Source organism: Carcharhinus amblyrhynchos, chromosome 13 (assembly GCF_965287045.1).
Source record: "Carcharhinus amblyrhynchos chromosome 13, sCarAmb.v2.hapA, whole genome shotgun sequence".
Taxonomy (NCBI): domain Eukaryota; kingdom Metazoa; phylum Chordata; class Chondrichthyes; order Carcharhiniformes; family Carcharhinidae; genus Carcharhinus; species Carcharhinus amblyrhynchos.
Genome location: NC_137336.1, coordinates 20,686,375 through 20,698,796, shown reverse-complemented (window position 1 = coordinate 20,698,796; position 12,422 = coordinate 20,686,375). Strand labels below are relative to the sequence as shown.

Sequence of the window (12,422 nt, the reverse complement as noted above, 5' to 3'; positions counted from 1 at the left end):
CCAGGAATCTGTTTGGCTTGTCACTCTTTCCAGAGCACAGTGCAAATGTGAAGCAGATTAGTCACACTATTTTCTTTATGAGGAGGGAATTTAGTTATGATTTGTTGGTAGAATGGTCTCCCTTTAATGTGAGCTTTATGGTGTTGATCAGGTATCAATAGCCTTCCTTCCAATGTGTTCTGAGGAGTTTTTTTCTTTCACATCTTGTGAATCATGTGGCATTGAGTTCTGTTTTTACTTTACCCAAATCAGGATGGTATCATGTGGACGTTTTCTGGGGGAACTTGTTCTTGTGCAGTTGTCAGCTTTGTAGAACCTATATAGGTCACACTCTTATTTAGAAGACACAAAGCTTCATAAGTCAGGGGTCAAAGCCCTGTTCAGTGCCCTGAGCACAAAATCTGATCTGACAGCCCAGTGCAGTACAGCAGTAAAGCTGCACTGTCAGAGATGCCATTATTTGGATGTGTTAGATTGAGGCACCTGCTTGTCCTCTCAACTGGATGCAAGCTATCCCAGTGTTTTAAAAATGACTCGCAGAATTCTTATCATACCTTGACCAATATTTACTTGTCAACTAACATAACTAAAACGAGATATCAGATCACTATTTCGTTGTTTCTGGTGGGAGCTTTCTGCGCACAATTTGACTGGCGCATTTCTCAAATTACATTGACTACAGTTCAAAAGCACTTAATTGGCTGTTACGTGTTTTTGGGCATCCTGAGGCCATGAAAAGTGCTGTAACAATGCATGTCTTTCTTTTAAAGATCAGGAGCAAGATCCTCTGCCCTCTCAGCTGCGTGTTTCCCGCAGGCGGGTGGTGGCACATTACCTGGCAGTGGCGGAATTCTCTGGTCACATTGCTAGCGGGAAACCCACGGTTAGGAGTGTGCTGCCTGTGGCGGGACCAGAGAATCCCACCGGTGTGAACGGCCAGAGAATCCTGGCAGTGTCATTTATGCAACAGACTTTACAATGCCCCCAGAAGTAAGACCGGCTCAAACATTAGGAGTTTCAAGTCAGCTCCTTAAAAAAAAATTGAAGCTGAAAAGTAACATGATTGTGAATGCGCTTGAATATGTTTCTTTTCATCCAGTGTCACAGTGGCAAAATAATGCTACTTCTACTCCAGAAATTATGGTAACTATGAACTCATCTTCGCATTTTAAAAAAAATATTGAAATAGGTCAGCTGTGTAAAAAGCAGAACTCCTGTCCTATGTCAATGTGATGCTCAATGAAAAAACTGTTTGAAACTATTCTAAGACTTATTGAGTCCCGACTTGTCGAAATGTTTGCCTTCTGCAACTTTTGAAATGCAAGTGTATAGTAAGTGGCAGCTGTGTTGTAAGGCTGTGTTTAGTTGTGAGAGCAGAGGAGGGGGCACCCCAATGGATTGCTGTTTCCTTTCCAGTCTGGCTTGACCCCAAGGCACTTGAGGGGAGGTTTCTGGAGAAGGGTGTCAGCAGATTACTAACAACTTCTTTCCACATCAGGAAATGGTTTGACCCGGGCTGTTTGTTCCAAACTGGCTCTTTTTTTGCGGTCTGCAGATTCTGTCTCTGGTGGTGTCTTTAGTGGAGTTTCTCTCTCTCTCTCTCTCTCTCCCTGTATCACCCAGACCTTTAATGGAACAGAAACATTTTCTCTGTGTGGGGATTTCAGCGGAGTGACAAGCAGGGAATGGCTCTTCATTCCAAATCTCCGTTAAGACGCTCCTTCAGTGAACACATTAAGGATTCTACCAACAAAGCCTGGGATATAATCTGGAAAAATACAAGAGAGAAAAGGCTTTCAGGTCAGTGCATCTTCTCATTCCATTTCTAATGATCTATTCCTCTGTAGGTGCATGTTCACTGCCTAATTGGAATATTGATCATATAGACTGAAGTGTATTCTACCCAAGGCTCAGATCACAGACTTCTTAATAATTAAGAAAATTCAGAGAACATGTTGGCTGAGGAGTGACTGCTTCCTTACATTTCTATGCCATTGGCATCTTTCAATATGTTGTTAACTCAAGTTTCCCCTGAGAAAATAACATGCAAACCAACCTTCCATTGGGCTTTGTGTCATTAAGCACTAGGGATGGTCACTGGGACGTAAGTGAGTCAAACCTTGAAGGCTCACGACGATCAGTCAGTCTTCAGGTGACTTTTCTGCATCTTTATGTTCGAGCGTGACGTCAGCTGATCCCGACAATCAGAAGAAGGAGGGAAAGGAGGAGGTGAAGCCTGAACTTTTTAGTTTGCTCACCTGCACATGAAAGCGTGTTCACCTTCGCAAGTTGGATTTCAAATGTACGACTAATTCTGAGCCCAAGTTAGCCCTCCCCCGCCACCACCAGCCACCTCCCATACCCATACACACACAAGAAGCCCCTTCATCCTCCTCCCATGAACAGAAGTGTTGCCGTTACCCATGACAGGTATTCTGAAATTTCTTTTTTTTAGGCTTCCAATTGTTATAGAGATCTGTATTTCTGCCTCCCATACAGACTGAGTCAGACTACAGGTTTTTAACCATTAGGCATTGTTACCTGACGTGGATGGTATTACAGTCAATACTGTATGTATTTGATAATATATGTAAGTCAATAAAAGCATCATCCAGTCATATGACATTTTATTCTAATTCAGTGAGTTCAGAACAGGAATGTCTCAGATTCATTTCATGAACTGCACTGAGTTAGTCGATCTCAATCAGGGTCATTAGAATTTGCCTCTGCATTAGGATCATCAGCAGTGGTTTGGTGTGCTGCAATACCTGATGGAAGTATATATATGGGCATCAGGTGAGTACAGGATCGGACCTGGCTTTGATGACCTCCATGGCCAAGTGGATTGCTGACCCTTACTGCCAGAGCTCACCTGGCCACTTGTGAAAGGTGCCAATCAGAAAGAAGCGCCTATGAAATGTTTACTGCAATAGCCAATGCCTTCAGAAGGAGAGAAAGGATAAAGTGGGTATGGGGAAAAGTGAAGGGCAGCAGGAAATGAAATAACGTTGCTTCTTAATTAACAAATTGAGCTGGTTTATATAAGAAAGACCTTGAGAGCTTGCATTTAAGTAGCACCTTATTTACCATGTTCGCAGGAAATATCGAAACCAGTTAACGGATTACTTATAAAGTTTCAGACAGAATTGACAGCACACAAACAGGCCATTCAGCCCACCTGCTCTGTGCCGTTAGTTATGCTCCACTTGTGTCTCCTCCCCATTTGCTTTATCCAATGTTCTTTAATGTAGATAAACATGGCATTCACTTGCACACAGATGGATACCACTATTAGATAAAGAATGGAATCACCAGGATAATGTGTGGGGTTGGTTGGTGGAGGAGTGCTGACTGTGATACATATAAAGCCTTACTCCTCTTTAAATATTGCCATAGTTCTTATGCATCCAGCAGAGCAGCAGCTCAGCCACAGTTGAATATCTTGGCCAAAAGATGGCACCTTCAAAACTGCGGCAGCCCCTTTGTAATGCACTGAAGTGGGAGAGTAGATTACGAACTCAAATCTGTGATGAGAATTATAGAATGTACCATCGATATCTGGGCTGCAGTCCAAACCAAGACATCTTAACAACATCCTTCACAGTGGCAGACTCAGGCAGAAATCTGGCGTGAAGCTCTCCAGCTCCACAGACCAGTTTTCCCTCCAGATTGTGAGCCGTTTATACTAATAGAAATGACTGGGTGTGGTTTACAACACCGCTCTGGCAGGGAATGCACTTTTAGAGCTGGCGTGACAGGTTGCACAGAGATTGGGGTGCCGTTTGTAAAGGCCGCCCTGACCCAAACAAAAAATATCCGACCCCCAACCCTCATCACCATTATGGAAATATCAATGGCTCTTCCCTACCCCCTCCAGCATCCCCATCCCCCCTAGTGCACACCCTTCCCCCACACCACCACAAATAAATGAAAAATTTCCCCCCGCGTTGGGATCCGATTTACTTTGATTTATTATTGTCACATGTATTAACATACAGTAAAAGGTATTGCTTCTTGCGTGGGAAATAGTCAAAGCATACCGTTCATAGAGAAGGAAAGGAGAGAGTGCAGAATATAATGTTACAGTCATAGCTAGAGTAGAGAAAGATCAACTTAATGCAAGATAAATCCATTCAAAAGTCTGACAGCAGCAAGGAGGACCCATCCCTGTCACTGTCCCCTGGCACAGGTTGGCATTGCCAACCAGGCACTGCCAAGGCAAGGACACTGCCTGGCCATATGTCTTTTTCCAGGGGCTATACTTACCTCTACTGCCTCCCCCACCCCCCCACCCCCGTCAGGGGATCCCCTCAGCAGGATTACATTTTAAAAACCCTGTCAAGAATCTTGCTGATGCGATGTCATGTCAAGAGGAATGAATAAACCATGAGGGGGATAATTTTTTGAGGAGACAGAATCATCTTCAAATTATTAAAATGCAATAAAATCATTTCTCGCCGGCTATGATGATATTATTGACGAAAGCCAATAAAAATCAGAAAGCATGCTCACGCTGGAGTGAACCACGCTTTTCAAATTTGATGGAATTTTGACCACATTCCGCACAGGGATAGTGTGAGCAAATAATCCCGCATGAGGACAGTGTGGGCTAATAATCCTGCGCAGGGAGAGTGTGGGGTAATAATCCTGCGCAGGGAGAGTGTGGGGTAATAATCCTGCGCAGGGAGAGTGTGGGGTAATAATCCTGCGCAGGGAGAGTGTGGGGTAATAATCCTGCGCAGGGAGAGTGTGGGGTAATAATCCTGCACAGGGAGAGTGTGGGCTAATAATCCCACAGGAGGACAGTGTGGGCTAATAATCCTGCGCGGGGAGAGTATGGGCTCAGAATCCCACATGGGGAGAGTGTGGGCTCAGAATCCCGCAAGGGGAGAATGTGGGCTCAGAACGCGCGTGAGGACAGTGTGGGCTAATAATCCTGCATGGGGAGATTGTGGGCCCAGAATCCAGCACGGGGAGAGTGTAGGCTCAGAATCCCACACGGGGAGAGTGCGGGCTTAGAATCCCGCTTGGGGAGAGTGTGGATTGATCATCCCGCGGATTCAGTCTGCTATATAAAAAAACCCTGAAGAGAGTACATTGGAGTCTAATTGAGAGATTCAGATGGTTTCTATGTATCTGAATGTGGGAGTGAATTACAGTCAGTAATCAAATTATGGTATTTGAATAATGTTATAAACTATGAAAATAATGCTGGAGGGATACACAATCTTTCTCTGAATCTTTATGCTTTCAATCCCTGGCAATGCTATGTATATTTTTGTATTGGCATAGATTTTCTCATTTTTGAGTATGTCCATGTGATGCAGGGCATTATATTGAAAGCAGTGTTATTTGTTCCAGAATTTTTTTTAGAATTAATTGCAACTAAATTTTATTAGGCATAAACGTATTAGGCATACAGTTTGTATAAATGTGGTTACTAGTTGGTTTGGTGCAGTTACGCAGTATATTGGAGCAAGGCCATAGGTTAACTGTACTCAGCCCCAGATGTGTAAAAACCCAGTTATCAATCTTTGTCATGGTGTTGTGGGAAGGTGCCAGCTGGAGGTCAGGACTTTCTTTCTTCACAGAGAGATGGAGACAATCTATATTTATATAATCTCTTTGAAGTAGTAAAACATATCATGGCACTTAAAGAGGAAAAGGTTCAGAGGCTGAGCTGTTGCAGGTGGGTTAGGAAAGGTGATTGAAGACTTGATCAAAAGTCATGCAGCCCGAGAAGGCTTTTCAAGGTGGGGCAAGTAGTATAAGGATGTTCGGTATAGCAGGGTTAACGTGAGACTGGAGAACAGTGCTGCCCGTATTATGATACAGAGAGTCACATGATAGCAAATAGGGTACAGTGGCAGTCTTTTTTATTCTTCCATGGGATTTGCGCTGGGCCAGCATTTATTGCCCATCCCTAATTGCCCTTGACTTGAGTGACTTGTTAGACCCTTAAAGAGGGCATTTAACAGTCAACCACATTATTGTGGGTCTGAAGTCAAATGTAGACCATATCAGGTAAGGATGACAGATTTCCTTCCCTCAAGGACACTAGTGAACCAAATGAGTTTTTTATAACAATCGACAATGGTTTCACGGTCATCATTGGATTTTTAATTTCAGATTTTTTATTGATTTCAAATTTCACCATCTGCCAATGGTGGGATTCAAACCCGGATCCCCAGAGCATTATGCTGAGTCCCTGGGTCATAGTTTGAGGGTACGGGGTAAATCCTTTTGGAATCAGTTGAGAGAAATTCCTTCACCCACAGAGTGGTGAATCTGTGGAATTCACTACCACAGAAAATAGTTGAGGCCAAATGTTCCACGATTTCAAGAAGAAATTAGATATAGCTCTTGAGGCTGAAGGGATCAAGGGATATGGGGGGGAAGGAGGGCGGAAAATGTTGAATTTGATGATCAGCCATGATGATCATAATGAATGGTGGAACAGGCTGGAAGGGCTGAATGGCCTCCTCCTGCTTCTATTTTCTATGTTTCTATGGATTGCTAGTCCAGTGAAAATACCACAACACCATCACCTCCCCGTGTGGCAGAAGCAGGCACGGAGATAACACCTCGTCAGGGCTATCCCTTACAGATGTATATAGTTATGTATTGTTAATAAATATTTAATTTTCAATCACACAAGACTCTAGAAATCTTAGTGAGACACTAAACATGCAGTTGCTAAAAGATGGTGGCTCTTGATAAATCCCAGAACCTCAGAGAAGCAGAAGCAGAAATTCAAAACTAACAGAGTAGCATTCTGACCTGACTGAAGGCACAGCTGGGAACTGCCTGAAAGAAACTCCTTTGCAAAATTGGAAAGAGGAAGATAGATGAAAAAACTCCATCTAATGAGTTGATAATGGTCAGGCAGAGGTCCATTGTGAGCACCCACCGATTGCAGAGTCAAAGGACTTAACCAGTGGGAGCAAAAATTCAGTTCTAAGCTAGAACTATTTTGAAAGGTCTTTAGTACTTTGAAGAATCAGACAGCCTGTTTCCAAAATCGCTATGGCCAGCCCGTGTTCAGAATCATCATGGCAAAAAGGCTGCGGCTATAAAAAGAGGCAGAGGGTCTACAAACCTCAACTTAAGTCAAAAGATAGGAATTGATTGTTACACACCCAGAAATCCACCACAAATTGTTAATTTAATAAATCACTGCAAAAAATACATCCTAAAGAGGTTAGGGCCATCACTGCTGCAGGAGGTCACCAAAACTCAGCAAGAGCAGGAAGAAGCTTTGAAGAAACATTTTGTGCAGACCATCTTAAAAATAAAAACATTTAAAGGTGTACTCCCCCTATGAAAAACAGCAATGGGTAATAAAGTAACACTACCAGATCAATTTGGGCTGATTCAAGGGCCAAACAAGACATAACATTGTGCATTATGGAGAATAACATTTTCAAGTTACTGGAGTACAACAGGATTACGTAGGAAATCAGAAGGAAGCACAAGTTAATATATTCCTGTACTTATTTTGTGAAATGGCCAACAATGTACGAGACAAGATATAGATGAATCCTCAACCATATTTGGTGATGTGTTAAAAGCCTTTCACCAGCAGTTTAAGCTCCAAGTTATGGGCTGTGCGGACTTTAAAAGAAGTTACAGTACAACCCCAGTAAAGCACTGAAATGGCAAGGAGACCTCAGGGTGAGGGAGACAATATCCAAACAGACCATGCCTATATAATGAAGTGCACAAGCTGAACTTTTCATTGCTGAGGAAAGAAGAGGCACTTAAGAGGCCAATAGGCTTAAAAATAGAGCTTTTTGATAATATTGACACAGTACCAAATTTGCAACAGTAAATGGCAGTGTGGGATGAGCAAATGTCTGTGAGTGAACGAAAGCTATCTGATGCATCCCAAAAGAAACAAAATCGGCAAAAGGAAAATAAGGCTATTCCAAAGGAAAATGATCAAATCAAAGCTGAATTGCAAGATTTGAAACACAAGATTCAAGTTGAATCTAAAAATTTGAAAATGCCTGATAAACTAAAATCTTCAATGATTCAAACTGCTTAAGGCTTGAACAAACACATTTCTGAGATATGACAAAGGTGCAAAGAGGCATTGAAAGAAACAAAAAGGTGGAATGTTGAGAACAATGCGAGAAATGAGAATCTGAATCATGTAGAGACGCTGTACATAACTGCAGGAAAACACAAGGAGGAAATAACAACTCTGCATTCCACTGTTGGCAAGGGGAGGTGGAAAAACTCAACCAGACGTACAACCAGGTTCGACAATAGGAAAAAAATGAAGAAGGGGTGTCCTTGGGAGACCCTTTGAAGAACCAATACATGCCCCTGGAAAACAGAACTGGTCAGTGGTAACAACGGATCCGATGATCTCAAGGATCAAGGTTGCAGAGAAGAACAAGCAAGGTTCAATATTCCAGGAGAAAGTGAAGAGGCACAAGAAAGGGACTGCAGAGCTGAGGAAGCTGTTGAATGTAAAAGAGAAAAACTGAAAGGGAAATCCACAGAGCTTTCCAAACTGAGAGCAGGTACCAAAGCCACAAATAGCTCCACTACAGAACTGATAAAAGTTAAGACCTAGTTAACAGTGAGGCTCTGAACAGGCACTTCCAATAGAGCAGATGTTGGAAGGTAGAGGAATCCGAAGAGGGAGTTTCAAAGTTCAAGGCAGAGGCACCTTAAGGCTCTGCCACTGAGAATATCGTGGAAATAGAGACTGAAATGCGCAGAAGGTCTGGAATCAGAGCACAGAAGGGCACCAGATAATATTTAAAGCTATTGTATCTTGCAGCAGTATTGTGGAGTGAGACTATACGTGCATTTATAGATAAATACAAGAATTTTAAATCTAACCCAATGGGGAGAAGGAGACAATGTAAGTGAGAGAGGTTAGAATAAACAAGAACTATGTAATCATCATCCTCTGCTGTTTTACCTAAGCTCTTTTCCTGCATTATATCAGAATGACCATCTCCAGAACCTGCTCTGTTTGTTTGTCATATTACCAGTCATAGTCATTTTAGCCCTCTGTATACATTATATCTTCTGAGCACAAAACTCGTTAACTTGCACGCTTATTAAATTTTTAACTTTGTGTTTGAAAATAAATTCCCCCTTTCTTTTGGTCAAGCAGTTGAAGTCTTTGTGAAATGCAAACGTTTAAAGTAGAAAAAACCTTGCATTTGAATGGGAGCTCCATGTGATTGCATTGCAGTTTTATTAAATATATCGCAACAGTATGTATAAAGTAGTAATGAATCTTTTTGGATTCAGATATATAGTTGCTGCTTTAAACCACAATCATAACTCAAGTGAGCCCATCTTGAGGCACCTTTAAGGGTTTGTGAAAATGAATGCATCTCTACATTTTATAATATAAAATATATAAATGGGAACCATTTGGCTCACCACAGTGTGCATTTCAGCAAAAGCAGCATCTATGATTAAAGTAGCTGTGATGGGTGACTATTTAAATTGGATCTGACAACTTCATACTGGTTAATATACAATGTACAGTGTGTGTTAAGGCTATGACACAATAGCGGGTCAATATGGCATCATATGCTCCAAGGGATAAATTTGACTGGTCCATCAAACTCAACTCAAGCAGGGGATGTATAGTAGTCCTCATTACTAACGCCATTACAGCTCATCCTGGGCAAATGACGCTAACAATTTACCACTTGCACTGAAACCATTTTTTTATTATTCGTTTCTGGGACATGGGTATCACTGGCTGGCCAGCATTTATTGCCCATCCCAAGTTGCCCTTGTTCAGTGGGCAGTTGAGTGTCAACTACATTGCTGTGGCTCTGGAGTCACGCGTAGGCCAGAGCAGTTAAGTATGGCTATTTACCATTTATATAGATGATCTGGAGGAGGGAACCGAGTGTATGGTGTCGAAATTTGCTGATGACACCAAGATTGGTGGAAAGGCAAATTGTGCGGAAGGTGTGGAGAGTCTGCAGAAGGATCTAGATAGGCTGGGCGAATGGGCCAGGAAATGGCAAATGGAATTTAATGTTGGCACGTGCGAGGTGGTCCACTTTGGTAGGAATAATGGTAGGAAGGACTATTACTTACGTGGCGAAAAACTGCAGCAGGCGACGGTGCAGAGGGACCTCGGGGTCCTTGTGCATGAGTCGCAAAAACCCAGCCTGCAGGTGCAGCAGGTGGTCAGGAAGGCTAATGGGATGCTGGCCTTCATAGCGAGGGGGATTGAATATAAAAGTAGGGAGGCCTTGCTGCGGCTGTACAGGGCATTGGTGAAGCCGCAGCTGGAGTACTGTGTGCAGTTTTGGTCGCCGTACTTACGCAAGGATATTTTGGCCTTGGAGGGAGTGCAGAGGAGGTTTACTAGGCTGATACCGGAGTTGAGGAGGTTGAGCTATGAGGAGAGGCTGAATAAACTAGGCTTGTACTTGTTAGAGTTTAGAAAATGAGGGGCGATCTCATTGAGACGTATAAGATGATGAATGGGATGGATAGGATAGAGGTGGAGAGACTCTTCCTGCTCAGAAAGGACAGTAGGACTAGGGGGCACAGCCTCAAGATAAAGGGGGGGCAGTTTAGAACGGAGTTGAGGAGGAACTTCTTCACTCAAAGGGTAGTGAATCTCTGGAATTCTCTGCCCGTTGAGGTGGTGGAGGCTGCCTCGCTAAATATTTTTAAGACGCGGGTTGATGGGTTTTTGATAAGCGAGGGGATTAAGGGTTATGGGGAGAGGGTGGGAATGTGGAACTGGGACACGACAGATCAGCCATGATCTTATTAAATGGTAGGGCAGGCTCGAAGGGCTGGATGGCCTACTCCTGCTCCTATTTCTTATGTTCTTAGATTTCCTTCCATAAAGGACATTAGTGAACCAGATGAGATTTTCCAACAATCAGCAATGATTTCATAATCATCAGTAGATTCTTAATTCCAGATAATTTTTATTGAATTCAAATCCCACCATCTGCCATGGCGGAATTCGAACCCGGACCACCCAGAACATTTGCTGAGTTCTGGATTAATAGTCTCGCGATAATACCAATAGTGTGTCCCCCCTCAATTACAAATGAAGATCCCGTCTCCTCCTCTGAGGTGAGGTGGAAAATTTCTCATCTCAGGAATGCAAATCCAGAGCCTTTTGCAACTTTGTATTATGTAATATGTTCAAAACTTGAATTGCTTGGTAGAGAAATGTCTAAACTGCCAGCAAATTTCAGTCCAGTTCCTCTGTTTCTTTTCTTTCCCACAGTTTTCCCGCAGCTGTTGTATTTGAAAATTGATTGCCAGCAAAAACAGTCAAAAAAAACTGTAGCTTGCTCGTTTTTTTATAGCCAGTGATCATAGCTAGCATTGCCAACATTGATAAGAACATAAGAAACAGAATCATAAGTCAGCCACATGGCTCTTTGAGTCAGTTCCACTATTCAGTAAGATCATGGCTGATTTTTGATCTCTGTTTTCCTGATTTCCATATTCTTTGATTCTCTCACAGTCCAAACATCTATCCAATTCGACCTCAAATATACTCAACAACTAAACATCCACAAGCCTCTAGGATGGTGAATTCCAAAGATTCATAGCTCTCCAAATGAAGAATTTCTCCCTCCCCTCAGTCATAAATGATCGCTCCCTTATGCAGATACCATGTCCCTGGGTTCTAGGCTCTCCAGCTATGGAAAACAAAACCTTGCAGTTATCCTCAGAATCTTAAGAGTTGCAATGAGATTACTTCTCATCCCATTAAAACTCCACAGAATATAGGCTTAATCTACTCATCATAGAGTGGCCCTCTCATCCCAGGACCTAATCACTGTGCTGCCTTCAAACCAAGTTTAATCTTCCTCAGATAAAAATGCTAAAACTGTATGCGGTACTCAGGGTGCAGTCACACCCAAGTCCTGTACTCCAACCCCCTTGCACTGAAGGCCAACATGCCATTTGCTTTCCTAATTACTTACTGTACCTGTACTTTAACTTCTTGTCTTTCTTTTCTGAGGACACCCAAATCCCTCTAAACATCAGTGCTTAAAAGTTTCTTACCATTCAAAATGTATTCTGCTTTTTTAAATCTTCCATCATAGTGAATAATCACACATTTCCCCTCATTGTACTGCAATCTGAAATAAAAAGAGTATAGGAAATAATCATCAGGTCAGACAGCAACCGCAGAGCGAGAAACAGAGTTGACATTTCAGTTCAATGATCTCTATTTGGTCCACAAGCATGCACCCACCCCCCACCCCACAGAACTTTGAATCACATGTTGCTTTAATTCTCTACCTCACTTTCACTCTGACCTTTCGGTTATAACTGGCCAAATGAAGCTCAATAACTCAAGAAACTTGAAGGAACAGACTTCTGGGCTCAATATGGAACTCAAAAATCCCAGATTGTAATCATTGCCCCCATTTGGGCAGCAACCGTTG

The 12,422-nt window shown here is 42.5% G+C and overlaps 1 protein-coding gene across 1 annotated transcript in view; it reads left to right on the top strand.

The window, feature by feature from the left end:
* Positions 1 to 1,396: 1,396 nt before the first annotated feature.
* The window catches only part of LOC145351752 (rho GTPase-activating protein 7), a 147,309-nt gene continuing 136,283 nt past the window's right edge, over positions 1,397 to 12,422 (top strand). Inside the window, exon 1 of the mRNA XM_080201360.1 lies at positions 1,397 to 1,800. Within this exon, the coding sequence (XP_080057486.1) occupies positions 1,686 to 1,800 (115 nt within the window). The 5' untranslated portion in view covers positions 1,397 to 1,685. The remainder of the gene's footprint in view (positions 1,801 to 12,422) is intronic.